The following is a 17373-nucleotide window of genomic DNA, read 5'->3' on the forward strand; positions in this document are numbered from 1 at the left end:
AGGCATCTGTATCTGTATTTAAGCCAAAGTTGTCCAGATGGAGTGCCAAGTCCCTGGGATCGGAGTGAGGGTGGCAGCAGGGAATGAGATAGAAACCCCAGGTCCAGATGACAGAGGGGCAGCAGAGTGCAGTGTTGGGCTTCCCAGTGGCCCAGTGGTAAAGAATCGCCTGCCAAGCGAGTGACCTGGGTTTGATCCCTGGATTGGGAAGATCCCCTGGAGAGGGAAATGGCAACCCACTCCAGTATTCTTGCCTGGGAAGTCCCATGAACAGAGAAGGCTGGTGGGCTACAGTCCATGCAGTCGCAAAGAGTTGGACACGACTTAGCAACTGAACGACAGAGCACAGTGTTAGAACGTGGTCAGCATCATCTCCCACGTGGAGTATCTTCGTTCACTATTAAACTTCGGACATTTTCGATTTTGCATAAACAAAGTGGGTCCAAGTCATTCTCAGTTTGAAAACAGAGTTAACATTCGGTACATAGTAAGACTACACAAAAACTTTGGAAGACACTTTGAGAGAGCAAAGAGAAGTCTTGGCCAGTGTTTGTTTTAATTGGGTTTGCACAGGGGGAAAATACAGAAAGAAATGAAGGAAGGAAAGTAGGAGAGGGAGTGTGGGGAGGGAGGGAGAAAGGTGAATGTGAAATCTGCAGCCTGGTGAGAAGACATTATATGAATCGTGGCAGCAAATGTAAGGTTTCAAATAGTCAGATGCTGTCTAAGATTAGGACTAAGATGTACTCCCACCATGAAACAGATAAGGCTTACTTTAAATATGGGAAGCTGTCTACATCATGTTCTGTAGTCTCTAATTAAGAGTATACAGTTTTTCACTGCATAAAAAAATAAACGTCTATTTGAGGTCAAGTGGGAGGGGGTTATGTCTTTGTTTCTAAGAATAACATCTTTTTAATCTGTTATCCACCCCCTTCTTTATGGAATATAAAACCAGCAAATGTCTGTTAGTAATGTACAGCAATAAAATTTTATAGCTCATCCATGTGCCAGGTACTGACACCGGTTCTGAGTCAGGAATCCAAAAATCTTTAAGATATGTTAAAAAATCCATAAAAAATAATGAAATAATGCCTTTTGCAGCAACATGGATAGAGATTATCATACTAAATGAAGTAAGTCAGACAAAAACAAATATCATATGATATTTTAATTGCTCAGTTGTGTCCGAGTCTTTTGTGACCCCATGGAATGTAGCTCGCCAGGCTCCTCTGTCCATAGGATTTCCCAGGCAAGAATACTGGAGTGGGTTGCCATTTCCTTCTCCAGGGGATCTTCCTAACCCAGGATCAAGCCTGAATCTCCCGCTTGGTAGGTGGATTCTCTACCACTGAGTCTCCAGAGAAGCCCAATATCACTTACATGTGAAATCTAAAAAAATGATGCAAAGGAGCTTATTAGAAAACAGAAATAGACTCACAAACGTAGAAAACAAATTTATGGTTACCAAAGAAGAAAGGGGGAAGGGATAAATTAGGAGCATGGGATTAAGCGATACAAGCTACTATACGTAAAAAAGTGTTGTGGTTGTATTAAGAGATACAAGCTACCATACATGAAAAGGTCTTGGAAAAGACCCTGATGCTGGGAAAGATTGAAGGCAGGAAGAGAAGGGGACGACAGAGGATGAGATGGTTGGATGGCATCACCGACTTGATGGACATGATTTTGAGCAAGGTTTGGGAGCTGGTGATGGACGGGGAAGCCTGGCGTGCTGCAGTTCATGGGGTCACAAAGAGTTGGACACAACTGAGCAACTGAACTGAATACATAAAATATATAAGCAACAAGGATTTACTGTATAGCTTGGGGAAGTATATTCAATACCAAATAATAACTTAGAATGGGAAAATTTTGAAAAAGAATAGATGTATATATAACTGAATCATTTTGTTGTATACCTGAAACATTGTAAATCAACTGTTCCTCAATTTTAAAAAGTATGCAAAAATCTATAAGATACAGATTCCTTCCTTTAAAGGAACTCACCCTGTGGGGCAAGAGGTACATATACATGGGATTATTTAAAGCTGGATGGTGTGGATTTGGTTCTTGGGTTAATTGGAATTCAGAGAAGGCAGGATCTGTCCATCACAGGAAAAAAAAAAAAAGAGCAAAAGTCAATTTTGAAATAGAAGGTATCCATGAGGAAGATTTGGATCTTAGAAGAAAAAAAAACAAACCCTGTCAAACCATCTTATACGTAAGAATTGTGTGTGATAGCTCTGTACTTCTCCTGAGTTCAGGAGCAAAACACCTTAGTCACTCAGGGTTAACTTGTCAGAGACAGCAACTAAAGGGAAGAATATTTTGTTCCTGCAGCTTCGTTTTGACGTGGCTCATTCCTTACATCTTCTGGGCTCTTCTTTGTATTATTATTATTATTTTTTTGATGCTTTTCAGGTCTTGTGTGGTCCTGAGTTCCTCACATTTTTTGACAATTCTTTTTGTAAATACAGTTTCCAATCAGAGTCCCGGCTCTGGTCAGCTCCCTGTCTTCTTTTATTCTCGTGGCCACAGCATCGGTTCTTAAATTCCCTGAATGACGCATTAGATTGACTTACGTCAGCAGTGTTTGTCACCAAGACGGAACTTACAAATCTGTAATTAGTCTTAGAGTAACTTCAGAATGAAGTCTAGTCCTGATGTTCTGAAGCCAGTTACTCATCAGTGTGGAGATCATCAATACGATAAAGTCACTGTTTGCTTCTAAGGTCTGGAACTCAATCCTGATCGTGTTCCAAAGAGCAAATGTCTCTTAGAGATAACATCTCCAAAACCTGTGCATACTGGCGGCTTCTTGGAGATTCCTGGTACCTATTAAATACTCTTAGAAGTGCTACAATAGAGAGACCTATTTAAACACTTCTTAAACTTATTTTAGTATGGAACTCTTTGGGGTTTTGCTTAACATGCATAAACATTTTGAGAAGGATGCCTTTGGAAATACTGCTCCAGCCTATGGCATCTCTCACACTCAATAGATGCCAGTATCATCATAGCCTTCGTCAATTCCATGCAGCAAGGTTCCCAAGCATCAGACCTTGCCACTCTCTTGTAACTAGCTTTGGCAAGGGGATCCTCAAGGAAGGGATGTTTCTCCAAGTGACTGAGGGCATAGCAGACTCTTGCTGGCTCAGTGTTACTCTTGTGAGACTTGAGAGGGAATGTGGTCAACTAGTTATTGAGCAGCTGTCAGATTACAAACATTTGCAAACTCTGTCAAACACAACGTGGTTCAAACTTTGCTAAGTAAACTATCACAGAACAATAGATGCTGTCTTTAGATAGAAATTTAAGAATGTCTTTTGACAGCAGAAAACTGGGACCTTTGAAACCCACTGTATGCCAGGTAAACTGCCTGGAAATGGGTGTGTCATTCCAGAAGACAAAGGGACATAAAATTACTTCAGTTTCTGTTGTGCTGGTCTCGTCTCTCACTGTCTCATTTACTTCATACAGCCACTCTCTGAGGTAGGTGTACTTTTTAAGATTATTTGGAAGAGGGAAATGAAGCTCAGAGGGTTAGTTAAATAAGTAAGTTGCCTGAGGCTCCTAGAGAGGATGTAGTGGATCTAGAGCCTGAACTCAAACCCATAGAATTTCCAGCCTGTGCTCTTTGCTTATTGAGCCTGTGTTAAAACTTACCAAAGTCCTAAGTGTAAAACGCAAGCCATGACCACCGAGTCTAACATCAAGCATCTCCTTATTTGAGTCTGTTCTATCTCCTCTCTTGGCTCTCCTGAAGTCAGTACGCTTTGCCAGCATCCTGGATTCCTCTAGAATACAGTGGCACTTTTTTGAAAACTTGATTCACAGATGATGATCCCTTTTTTGAATCATCCAAAAAATTTCTAAAGCAATTGACTACATATTACAAAATTATAAAGACATTTCTACAACACTATTCTTTCATTAAAGCTAGTACTTCTAAATAAGTGTGAAAAGTACTGTGTTAAACAGAATGGAGTTTTTTCCCCCAATAATCAAACTTCTTAAAGCCAATTTGTAAGAGGAATTGTACAAAAGAGAAGGGCATAGGGCACAGTTGCCAAATATGTTTGATAATCAGAAATCTCTTAGAGGGACCCTTGGACGTTCATCGCTGATTCTGTCTCTGGGTTGGGAAGATCCCCTGGAAGAGAGCATGACAGCACACTCTCGTCCTCTTGCCTGGAGAATCCCATGGACAGAAGAACCGTGAACAAGGGGGTAGAGTCCATAGGGCCGCAAAGAGTCGGATACATCTGAAGCGACTTAGCATAGCAAGCATGGATGCTCATGTCTTGTAAGGTATTACTAGGGAAATACAGATAAACTCTGTTAGCCTGCTTATAGTAGTTTTTATTTTGGAGGGTTGGTTTTTAAACAATAGTAGTGACTTGAGCCATAAATTATTTTGTTAAAATAACATAGTATGAATAACATGCTCACTTTTAAAAGAATTAATATTCATCAGTTGCTGTTGGATGAGTCTATGCCCAAAGTAGAATCCTGCGATAAAATATAGCTCTGCACTGTGTATTTCAAAACAAGGAAACACTCATTCAATTAGAATTTGGTGAAAGGCGTTGTCTCCATCTCTTACTTTGTTTAATAATCAAGGTAATCTCCTTTCATATTATGCATTCTGGATTTCCCATTGAAGTTTTTGTCTTTTATTTCTTTTTTTTCACTTCCCATGATACCATGCACATTAAATTTTTTTAAAAAGAATAGTTTACTGTCTCATGTTTCATAGATTCTGGTTAGAAATCATGCTTCTTGTGTAGATTTAAAACTCATATTTTTAGGTGCTTATTGTAACCACACTGTGTCTCATTGGATATTCAGGAAACAGATGTGGTACCAGACACCAGGCTTTTGGACAAGTTTAGTCAGATTACACCTCTACTCTTCACCCCAACGGATGAGACTATCCCAGATCCACCACTGGAGACTCTCTACATCATTGACTTCTTTATTGCACTGGCAATTTGCAATACAGTAGTGGTTTCTGCTCCTAACCAACCACGGCAAAAGGTAAGACTCTAATGCAAACAGGGGTCACCTTCCAGAAGAGAACTTTGGGTTTAAATGTATTTGTTATGTGCTCTTTCTGTGCATGCGTGCTAAGTTGCTTCAGTCGTGTCCAACTCTTTGCAACTCCATGGACTGTAGCCTGCCAGGCGCCTCTGTCCGTGGGGATTCTCCAGGCAAGAATACTGGAGTGTTGCCGTGCCCTCCTCCAGGGGACCTTCCCTACCCAGGGATCGAACTGGAGTTTCTTACATCTAACCTGCATTGGCAGGTGGGTTTACCACTTGCACCACCTGGGAAGCCCCGTGGTCCTATATGGATTGTAATTAACAATAGTAACAGGTAACATTTATACATAGCTTAACCTGTACTCTGAATTTTTGGTGTTCTAAGTGATTTATTGGTATTAATAGGTTTAATACTCCCAACAGTCCCATGAGTTAGGTACTGTTACTCTACTACTCCTCATTTTACAGGTAAGCTTGAGGAACTTGCCCAGGGATACAGGACCAGTTTGTTGGGGAAATAGGATTGGACCCAGGGGGTATGGATCCATGCTACTACACTATTTTGCTTCCAGGAGGATAGCTAAGGAGAGCAGTTCTTGGCAAATGTGACTCTCTTCATTTTGCTTTGCTTTGCCTACCAAATTGAAGCTTTCTGTGAAACTTGTGAGACCTCCAACATATGCACTACATCAAGCAAAATATAAAGTATTAGATTCATTATCATGTTTAATGATAATATACCTTTTCATATGCCAGTTGGGTAATGTAAACTCAATTATTGGAAGATCCAATACATCTATAATATACCAAGGTTCTGCTGTTCCCACACAAGCTGAATCTTTAAAGTCTCTTTGTAGCTTAGAATTCATGGAAAATTCATTTTCAGTTAAAAAGGAAAGCTTGCTTTAGAGATTGGTGATTCACCACTCGCTGTGCTATCTTCCTTGAATATAACTATTTCCCCTTTTGCACGCATCCACTTAAAATTCAATTTGCAGCACAACCCAATTAAATTTTCATTTTCTATTAGATCATTTTGTCTTGGCAACTTCAGAGGTGGTCAGTTTTAACATAAAAATAACTTACTTCTCATTAATCTTTCATTTGATCAGAAACTATATTTTTATAAGATTTCAATTAGAAACTTGCTCTTTGAAGTTATCTAGTTAAGAGGATAAATCACTGGTTATTCTGTTTTTCTCCTCATATAGCACCTTTTGATATACATCTGTATACAATGCAGACATCTTTTGGCATTTTCTGCTTAAGAAATATAGTTGTCTTATCCCCAAAGAATGTAATATTCTGTGGCCTGAAAGAAAATCTCTGTAGGCATATAAAAGCCTAAGCCTCATGATATTTTAAGGTAGTGATAGCAAGGCAGTGAATAAAGAGCTCATTGGAATTCATGTGTAATACAGAAATGTCATCTGTAGTTGAGTTCACTTTTCAGTTTTGAGTTGCCAGTAAGTTTGCAAATTGAGCAACATGAGTCCCTCAAACTATCGTAAAATTAATAATTATTAGGAGAAAATTCTTTAATTCCCTGGACATTTCTAATGAGAAAATTTTAGAATTCAATTAATTGGTCTTCCCAATTAGTATTAAATTCTAAATTGAATCACTGATAAGAGTTAAGATCTAGGAGAAATCAGAATATGAACAAGAAAAAGTTCTATAAAAGTAGAAATTTGAATTCATATTATGATATTGATAGTCTTCCATAAACTACTTTATTGGCCTATTTTCCTTAAGTCAAATTAACAACCTTTTTTAGAATCTGAAAAATAAAAGAAAAAACACATTTTGTTAGTCTTTTGATTTACTTTCTTCTAGTGTTTTAAATGTGTATTACTCATTTGTTTTTCTGCTGCTCACACCATTTTTATAGCTTTTTCAGTATGGCCCTATAATCTTTATAAACTTGATATTTAAATATTATATAACATTTTAAGAAGATGTTTCTAATTTGTTATTGAATACTTATAATTTTTAAATTGTTATTGCTAGGATGCATATAATAAAGATACTTTTTTTATATTAAGTTATTTTATCATGAAAATTTGCTAAAAGTATGCCCACTGCTACCAATATTAGCACACTTTATATCTTTTGCTGAGCTGTCAGATTTCTTCCTAAATGGTTGTAGAAATTCACAGCGCTGTCAACATTAGCACATCTTTTTCATAATGGCTGCTTTTATTTTTATTAATTTTTTTGTATCATTGTTAGGTATGAAACAGTCTGCTAAGTAAGGGAGTAGTCACTTTTCATTGTCCTTTTCTCCCCTAGTTTGACTTCATAGTTGTTATCAACTGCTTTTGACTGTTTTATTGAGACTTTCTCATGTTATCTTTCCTAGGTCGGACTCTCTTCTCTGCGTGGAATACCCATTAAATCTTTGGAAGAGATTAAAAACCTCTTCCAGAGACTGTCTGTCCGAAGGTCAAGTTCACCATCTCTTGCCAGTGGGAAAGAGCCATCTGGAGTCCCAAACGCCTTTGTGAGCAGACTCTCTCTGTTTAGTAGAATGAAACCAGCCTCACCTGTGGAGGAAGAGATCTCCCAGACGTGTGGGAGCCTCCAGGACTCTGATAACTCAGCTTGTCCCACAGAAGCTGAGAAAGAAAACAGCGATGCAGGCATCGCGAATGGCGCGGTGGGACCCCTCCCTGGGCAGCCCTTGACCTCCAGCCTGTGTTACGAGGCCGAGAGCCCCGACGAAGCCGCCCTGGTGTACGCCGCGCGGGCTTACCGGTGCTCGCTGCGGTCCCGGACCCCGGAGCAGGTCGTGGTGGACTTCGCCGCTCTGGGACCGTTGACATTTCAACTCCTGCACATCCTGCCCTTCGACTCCGTGAGAAGAAGGATGTCCGTGGTGGTCCGGCACCCGCTTTCCAACCAAGTGGTGGTGTACACAAAGGGCGCTGACTCCGCGATCATGGAGTTGCTCTCTGTGGCTTCCCCAGGTGGGCTCAGGCGGGACTGAGAAAGAAGTGATGGGAAGGGCGTGGTGATCACAGGGCCACTCTCGATGGTCTTGCAAAGGCACACAAGCAGCTCTGTGAGGACCCACCGCACTTGTGAAGTAGGGGAGCTGCCTAGGATTTGGTGAGAAAGCACCTAGGTTTTGGGGTTCCACAGACCAGGGTTCGAATCTGTATTCCTTTTTTTGAAAGTAAGAATGTTGTGTAACTTACGGCAGAGGACACAGACGTTTAAAACAATAGAAGTTACACTCAAGTGTAGGGTTTCACATTTTTATAAAATTTTTTTGCAATATTAGGGTTCTCAAGTATAGGCTTTCACATTTTTACAAAAAGATATAACATTTGTCCATAGTATAATCAGCAGATAATGGATCAAAGGGATCTAGTGCCTCTGCTCAGAGCCTAGAAAATGGTAAGCGCTCAATGGAAGACAGCCAGCATCATGATAATCATTGTTACTGCCCTTATCACTGTTGTGGGAATGGTATTTGTATTAATTTGGGGGACTTTTTCTCCCCAAGGAGAAAGGAACAAGGGAAAGATTTATTCTAAGGGGATCCGTTTTATAAATGCACATTTAGAATTCAAAACTATGAGGCCTTTTGATTGTTATGGATTAAGCTCCCATTATTTTTTAAAAATGTCTGTCATTGGATAAACTGGTAGGAACACTTGTGTTTTGTCAATTATTTCAGGTGGACCAGGTCCGGAAAAGCAGCAGATGATGATCAGGGAGAAAACCCGGAAGCATTTGGACGACTACGCCAAGCGAGGCCTGCGCACTCTATGTGTAGCGAAGAGGGTGAGGCTGCTGGGACACCCGCTGGCTTCCTGCTCTCCTGTGTTCAACCATCATTTAATGGAAGCAAGCGTGTGTGAAACCCTGATCCAGGCATCTGAGAAAGTTCCTGGGCCAGTGGCCTTCTTTTCATATAGCTTCTTTATTCCTTATATATTAGTTGGTCAGAGTTTGTCCTCAAAGCATTTTGCCAGAAAAGTTTTCAGTAGATCTGAGTATTTTCATTTGGAAACTGCAGTGTGGCTGGGAATAAAAATCCCTGGATCCTACTGTCTTGCTCTCAGTACCTTGTATATGTCATTCCTCTGTCTTGTAGCATTAAATGTGCTTTTAAAAGAATGAGGCCAGAGACTGGCCTTTATTTTCCCCCTAGAAGTTCTTGATATTTTTTCCTTTTTTGTTTTTACATCTTTATCTGCAAATCCAGGTAAATTCCCTAAATATTATCTAAGTTTTGATTATTCTTTATGTAGAATAATCCTGAGACCTCGTTTTTCCTTTCTACATAAAAAATTATGTAATAAGTAGAGAGAGTTCCAAGAAGTGATTTGAGGGGTGCTACTACCGATACCACCCCTGGGCGCATGGGAGAAACGGAGATACAGAGTCTTTTTAGAGTGAATTCGTCAGGTTTCTTGTGCCCCTTGGCCAGTGGGGACGGCTTCAGTGTGGACCAGGTCCAGCTGCCCAGCTGTGATGTGTGCTGTGTGCGAAGCTGCTTTGCTTGTGTCTGACTCTTTGCGACCCTGTGGACCCACCAGGCACCTCTGTCCATGGGATTCTCCAGGCAGGAGCACTGGAGTGGGTTCCCGTTTCCTCCTCCAGGGCCTCTTCCCAACCCAGGGATGGAACCTGCATCTTCTTATGTATCCTGCATCGGCAGGTTCTTTACCGCTCGTGCCCCCGGGAAGCCCACTCGGCTGTAATAAGCCTATGCAAAGCCTTACACCTTTAGATTCCCCTCCCTTATTAATAAGCCAAGACACGCCGAGTCCCGTCCCTACAACTGTGTCCCCAAATGCACATCTCGGTAGTGTTTCTTCCTCCAGTGGAGATCCGCTGGCTCACTGATGAGCGCCGTGGCAGGAGAGGATGGTGAAGTCTGCTTAGGGTCGGGAGGGAGAGTCTAGTGAGGCCTCGGGCAAGGGAAGGACGTGCTTATGGGGAAGGGGAGGGAGTCTGCTGTCAAGATACAGCTAAGGCTTTGTTCCTTGTTCCTTGTCCTTCAGCATTTTATCTGTCAGCCCACACAGGGGGGAATACTGGAGGAGAACCAAGGAGGCTGTTCTTGCCAACTCTCTCTCCTGCATAGCTGCCTCCCACCCATTCTGTCATCCGCTCGCTCCCTGGCTCTGAGCCCTGCAGTTAATTTTTGCTGTGTCAATTTTCTGCCCTTCACTGTGAGCTCTAACTAGTAGAGAAGATGGAGAGAGATGTGTAGATCGAAGGATCCATTCTTTAATGGCTGTCCGGTAATTCCTAAACCATAGAGCTCCTGAGAGAACTGCAGACTGAATTGGAGTCTTAACTGAATTGGAGACTGTAACTAGGTCCTGAGACCAGTGCAGGCATCTCTCATTTCTTTCTCAAATTCTAATACTTGGAAACTACCTTAGGAAAAGTAGCATATTTTATAGACTCTGAAGCACTTAATCAGCCGCAAGGATAATAAAAAGCCTTTCACACATGGTTGTTAAGAGTAGAAGAAGTCAAGATCAAAACAGAGCCTCTGCCTTTTCAGTGGAATGATTCTGTCCTAATAAAGATATAGCCCAGCAGATGTCAGATTCTCCCAAATCAAATTACCTTGTGGGCAAGAATGAGTAGAGAAATTGGCTCACCCCATCAACTCTATGCTGCTTTATAAGAATTGAAAGTAGATTTCTTCTCTATAGCAATCTGAAGACAAAGGAAAATGTATCATTGGTTCTTTCTCTAGGAATTCCACTTAATGTTTTGTTTGGAAGAGAGCTTTCTTGCTTCACTCATTTGGCTTCCTCTTTCTTTTAACCCCTATGAATACCTCACCCCATAAACCAACCATCAAAAGAAATCAAAGGTGGGACTTTCCCAGTGGTCCAGTGGTTAAGACTCCAAGCTTCCAATGCAGGGAGTGTGGGTTTGATCCCGAGTGGGGGAGCTAAGATGCCACGAGTTGCGTGGTGCAGCCAAACAGACAGTGCTGCCGCTGGCTCTGTAACACCTGAGACTGAGTACCTGACACCACCTTCTCAGCTGCACCATCAGAATCACCCTGGATTTCACTTTCAAGTGGCTCCTTTCTCCTTTCTGTCTGCATAGTTCCTGGTTTAATTAAATAGATTAACCCATTTTCATCTTATGAGTAGAATTTCCCAGAGATACTGAGCTACAGGGTCCATCCATCCTCAGGGTTATACTAGTCTGATCACAGAACTTGGGAGGTTTGCTACTGGGTATGGTATTTGGACCTGGCCTGAGTGAACCCAGAAAGAGGTATACCTAAAATGAGTTCATGGTTTGATATTTTTCTAGGGTGGGTCTTGGCAGCTTTATCACATGGCCTGCCTCATAGCTTTTTCCTCCCCATAGGTCATGAGTGACGCTGAATATGCAGAGTGGCTGAGAAATCATTTTTTAGCTGAAACCAGCATTGACAACAGGGAAGAATTACTCCTTGAATCTGCCATGAGGTTGGAGAACAAACTCACTTTACTTGGTAGGTGGACTACAGTGTATTGTCTTAACGGAGAATATGTTTAAATGCTTAATGTCTCTGTATGAGTTACTTACCAGTGCCTTTTCTCCCCACTTTGATCTAATAGATATATGTGGTTCTATCCATCCTGTCCAGTTTGATTTCTACCCAGCTTCCAATCCTTCCCAGTCCATTTTCGACCACAGTAAACTTGACTTCATTTGTGGTAGGGTCAGGGTGATCATCCTTAAGATCATTTAATAATTCAACACTTAACATAGAGTATAAAGCTGAATAAATACCCTTGTTCCAGAGAAGAAAGCTCGAGTTTCTTGCCAGGTATTGGATAAGGTTTTTAATATATGTTGTCTTTTTGAATCCACACTGCAGAACTGTTTTACGTAGAAGAAACTTGGGGTGCAGAGCAGTTTATTGACTTGTTCAGAGTCACATTCTAGTCACTGGCAGAGCTGGGGAGACGCTCAGAGCTATCCATCCTTCACTCTGGAGCCCATATTCTTTATTCTGTGCCTGCAATTGGGCTACAATTTTTCTTCTCTCTCTCACTTTTTGGTTTCAGCTGAAAGTTGCGCACCTGACACCTCTTGTTTCAGATTGAGCTGCCTCTTAAAATTGCCTGGAGCCATTTAAATAATACCAGTGCCCACCCACGGAATCTGATTCAATTGGCCTGATACGTGGCCTGGGTATTTGAATTTTTCAAAGTTCCCCAAGTAGTTCCCAAGAGGTAGTCAAGGTTGAAAAACACTGTCTTAGAGTCTGGACCTCTAGATACTAATATAATAAATGCCAACACACCAAAATACCAGTCTCTAAGCTGCATTCCTCAGGTTCAGAGAAAAGCCATGACCCGACTTGGTCTCTAGCCAGTGGAGTAATGACCTCCCTCCCAAGTCATGTCTCCATGACAGTGAGTGGTCTGTAACGGATCCACTTCTCCTCCTCTGCAGTCCCAAACTCAGCATGCTCTGTGGGTTTAGCGCCAAAACTCATTCAGTGGCAAGATCAGGCCTGATTCGATTAGACAGTTTAAAGTATTTATTATCCTAATTTGTGATTGTTGTAATTTATGTTTTGCTAAAGAAATGTTAATATGCTTGATTACCAGATATTATAAGATATGACACATGTACCATGTTACCTAAAAATCTTCAAAGCTTTTGAGTTCCAGAATATAGCTAGTCTCAGTTGTTTTAGAAAAGGGAATTATGGACTTTTAATATGAAAGAGCATTAAAAATAGATATTGTGGGTTACTGACCAGAGCATTCTTTAAAAGCCTGTCTTTACCCTTGGGAGTATCATAGAATTATAAAATTGGGGAGTAAATTTATATAAGTAACTGAATGAAATCCCCTCAATCCCCCTAGAAGAAAGCTAGCCAGAAGGAGAGCAAGTGAGTTTGATAAACTCGTTGATTGCTAAGGCTTTCCTCTCCCAGTATTACTTTTTTGTATATGATTTTGGTCTGAGGGGTCATTTCATTTGGACCCCTCGAAGCTACTGGAGTGGTTTGCATAGTTCAGGACAGGATCGGCTAACAGATAGGGTTCCATTATAGTTTAGGCGAGCTTCAGCTGGCTTTTATTTCTTACAAGCCCTATTGAACTCTGGTTATTTTTTAGGTGCTACTGGCATTGAAGATCGTCTGCAAGAGGGGGTCCCTGAGGCTATAGAAGCCCTTCACCAAGCTGGAATCAAGATCTGGATGCTGACAGGGGACAAACAGGAGACAGCAGTCAATATTGCCTATGCGTGCAAACTGCTGGAGCCGAGTGACAAGCTCTTTATCCTCAATACTGAAAGTAAAGTAGGTACCGTGAGATTAGCCCAGTCTCTTTTTTTTTTTTCAAAGCCAGTGGAATACTTGTGATTTCATGACTGTTAGGAGAATGAAAAACCAGCAACCTTTAGCTGCTTGATAATTAGTTCTTCTGTCCAGCAGTGGGACTTCCCTGGTGGCTCAGTCGGTAAAGAATTGGGCCTGCAATGCAGGAGACCACCTGTAATGCAGGAGACCTGGGTTCGATCCCTGGGTCAGAAAGATCCCCTGGAGAAGGAAATGGCAACCCATCTTGCTGGAGAGTCCCATGGACGGAGGAGCCTGGCGGGCTGCTGTCCTTTTGGTCAGAGGAGTTGGACACGACTTGGCGACCGTGCTGCTACTGCTATCCAGCAATGCAGCTTGTTTAGTTACTTTAAAGGCTTGGAAAATGTAATGATTCAAGGGAAAAAATTTCCAATGTATTTGCTTCTCCCTTACCCCATATTGAATTATCACTGAGTTGACCAGATTTAGCCCATGATGCGGGGAAGGCAATGGCACCCCACTCCAGTACTCTTGCCTGGAAAATCCCATGGACGGAGGAGCCTGGTGGGCTGCTCCCATCAGGAGCAGAGTCTGCTAAGAGTCGGACACGACTGAGTGACTTCACTTTCACTTTTTACTTTCATGCATTGGAGAAGGAAATGGCAACTCACTCCAGTGTTCTTGCCTGGAGAATCCCAAGGACGGGGGAGCCTGGTGGGCTGACGTCTCTGGGGTCGCACAGAGTCGGACACAACTGAAGTGACTTAGCAGCAGCAGCCCATGATGACAAAATATGTCAAGCTGTGAGGCAGGCATCTGCCTCCCTTTCAAGCTGAGGGGAAGTGATTTCTGGTGTAATGGTGTGAATATTTTCCTGATAATTTTAAAATTAGGCTCAGAGGATAATCTTGCCCTCTAGTGGCAAATCTTAGATAGTACACCTGAGAACATCAAAAGTTGAAAGAACTCGAAAGGAAAAAAGTTTTTTCTTCTCCTTTTTTAAGGAGAAGGAATTTAAAGGGTTTGGATTCAGCCTATATTTTCCAATACCCTCTTCCCTCCAGCCCTGTCACTAATCTCTAACACAAATAATCTAATTAAACAGGCATTTTATTGAAGATTCTTAATACAATGATACTAAGATTTGTGCATTTTGTATAATTTGCTTGGAAAACCTTCCTCCTTCCTTCCTAAGTTGTCAGACTCTATCAGTCACATTCATTTTGTCATAGCAACCTGCCTCTCAGAAATTCTCTGGAACTTGTCACCCAGATCATGTCCTGGGTCTTGGTCACAGGCTACCATGTTTGATTAGCCATGTTTTTATGGTCAGTCGTCAGTCAATACCCAACTGGATGGTACATTTTGAGGGAAGAGAATTTTCCTTAATACAGACTTAGTTCTCCTTGGCAGTGGATAGTGGCCCAGTAACCCATAAGCAAAACTAGTAGCCAGATCCCAGTATTAGCTAGGGAGTTAGCACCAGAAAATGCCTGGTCATTTTAGTCACTAAAATGGATGTGCCCTTAAGTCTAGTAAGACCTGGATTCAGATGCTCAGCCTGCCAGTGACCGGGTGTGTGACCTTTGGGAGTTAACCACCTGAGTCACTTTCCTTACCAGTAATGTGAGTAATGCCTGCTTCATAGCATTGCTGTGTGTATTAAATGGGAAAGTATAAATTGTTTAATATGGCCCCTGGCAGACGTGAGGGCTTCCCTGGAGCCCAGTGGTAAAGAATCCGCCTGCCACTGAGGGAGATGTGAGTTTAATCCCTGGGTCAGGAAGATCCCCCAGAAAAGAAAACGGCAACCCACTCCAGTATTCTTGCCTGGGAAATCACCTGGACAGAAGGGTCTGGCGGGCTACAGTCCATAGGGTTGCAAAAGAGTCGGACATGACTTAGCAACTAAACAGCACGCAACAGGTTAATAGACATCTTGATTTTCAATGACTGCAGAGTATGTTACCTTCCAAATGTACCATTTTAATTTAACCAAACTCCAGAGGGTTTTTAAAGATGATTTTTTACTATTACATTTTGAGCCTCTAATGAGCATATTTGGTTCACTGGGGACATTTGAGGTGTATGGGATCAGGTTTGTACCCATGGGAAGGGTTGCCGGGTAGCTGCATTTGAAGGTGAAGCTCTTGTCTATTGTTTACGTGGTTGTTAAGTCTTTGTTGTACCCATGTGTGCCTGCATATCCCTACCTACTTTTCATCTGTTTTATTGTGGGTTGAGAAATACTTTATAAAACAGCGCTTGAAATAAGAGGAAGTAGCCCCAAGTGAGGGCCTCTCCTGCATGAAGGGTCTTAGGCTGAGCGCGTAAACGTCGCTGCGCCGCTCCAGGCTTTTGCTGGGCTCCGTCCTGGGTGTCATTTGACCCTGTAATTTCTGGTTAAGTTTATTGTTCATGTTTTGAGTAGAATTCATTAATGAATATTTATTGAGTGACTAACTTGGTCCTCTTTTAGGCATTATGATGGTTTCAAAAGTAAATTAAAAGTTCTGTCTGTCTTCCGAGAATTTTCTAACAAGCCTGGGGTGAGGAAAGTGGAGGGATTGTATGCAAACCAACCGCAATGAACCCGCTGAGAACAGGACCAGAACGTCAGGGTGAGGGTGGGGACTTCCGGTTCATTAACTTGTCCCCAGTACCTAGGATTTTTTCAAATATAGAACAGTTTCTCAGTAAATAGTAAGTGAATAAGTGAATAAATGTGTTGAATCAAAAAGAAGAGAAAAAAATAATTACTGTTTTAAATTCTGAGTATTGTGCTTTACACTAGGAACTTTGTATGTATTATTTCACTTATTCATTACAACGACTTTATAACGTAGACATTTGTATTTTTCAGATTAGAAAGTTGAGGGTGAGAGAGGTTATATAATTTGCCTAAAGCCAAGCACATAGAAAATGGAAGAATGAGACCAGAGCGCACTTGAGATTTATAGTTTGAGAAGTAAACTGCACAAATATTTGTAAATGGCACAAATAAACAAATCTTACACCTATTTCTCAGTTGTACAGTTGGAAGTGAGATGTTCCTCATCTATTTATCCCCTTCCCACATACACACAGAAGTTTGCAGAAGAGCTGTGAGGTCTTCAGAAGGAACCTGTTATTCCCTCCCCGGGGTTGCCTGGATGCGGCAAATGTTAAAGAATAGCAGTGATAAATTTAGCTGAAAGTGGCCAGCAAGGGAGCCCCGAGGCTAAATGTCTGTGCCTCTTGTTTCAAGAATGCCTGTGAGATGCTGATGGATACAATTTTGGAAGAACTTCAGAAGAACCCAGCTTCTCCAGAGCAAGCATCATTGAGTGCGCGCTTACACCGGCCTCCTCCCACCCTGCAGGGCTCAGGGCTTCGGGCTGCACTCGTTATCACGGGGAAGACCCTGGAGTTTGCCCTGCAGGAGAGTCTGCAGAAGCAGTTCCTGGAGCTGACCGCTCGCTGCCAAGCTGTGGTCTGCTGCCGAGCCACGCCTCTGCAGAAGAGCGAGGTGGTAAAACTGGTGCGCAGCCGCCTCCGGGTGATGACCCTGGCCATCGGTGAGTGGAGGTGAAACCCAGCCCCACGCTTCTTCCTTCCATGTCACACCAACGGCTGATTCTTCCGTTTGTCCTTTCTTCCGTACATTCCTTTGCCCTTCTGTGGGTCTGTCCTTTTCCTCCTTCTTTCTCTCCATCCCCCGACTCCCTCCCGTTTGCCCTTCATCACCTATTTGGCCCCCTATTATGAATCAGGTGGTAGAGATGTGACATAGAAAACAACGTAATAGGAGTCTGTGTTACATATCAGATCCCCAGATCACCTGGGTTAGGAGGGTCATGTAGTTAAACATAGACTTGATAAGTCCCTGAGTTCTACCTTCAAGAAAGTTAAACTCAGGAAAATTAACAATTCGTTTATTTATTCATTCAATAACTGTTTATTGAGTGCCTTCTATGTACCAGGCATTTTCCTAGGCAGTGGAGAAAGATGAGTGTACAAAACCGACAAAGTACCTTTTCTTAAGGAGCT

The 17373-nt window shown here is 42.0% G+C and overlaps 1 protein-coding gene across 2 annotated transcripts in view; it reads left to right on the forward strand.

The window, feature by feature from the left end:
• Window positions 1-17373, forward strand: part of ATP10D (ATPase phospholipid transporting 10D (putative)) — a 125030-nt gene that overhangs the window by 77213 nt on the left and 30444 nt on the right. The window contains exons 11-16 of one of the 2 annotated variants that reach the window (XM_043870979.1): window positions 4855-5043; window positions 7411-8017; window positions 8734-8840; window positions 11409-11535; window positions 13160-13344; window positions 16592-16901. In XM_043870979.1, the coding sequence (XP_043726914.1) occupies window positions 4855-5043; window positions 7411-8017; window positions 8734-8840; window positions 11409-11535; window positions 13160-13344; window positions 16592-16901 (1525 nt within the window). The remainder of the gene's footprint in view (window positions 1-4854; window positions 5044-7410; window positions 8018-8733; window positions 8841-11408; window positions 11536-13159; window positions 13345-16591; window positions 16902-17373) is intronic. The other variant, XM_043870980.1, reaches the window with a different exon arrangement.

Source organism: Cervus elaphus, chromosome 17 (assembly GCF_910594005.1).
Source record: "Cervus elaphus chromosome 17, mCerEla1.1, whole genome shotgun sequence".
In the NCBI taxonomy this organism is placed as follows: Eukaryota; Metazoa; Chordata; class Mammalia; order Artiodactyla; family Cervidae; genus Cervus; species Cervus elaphus.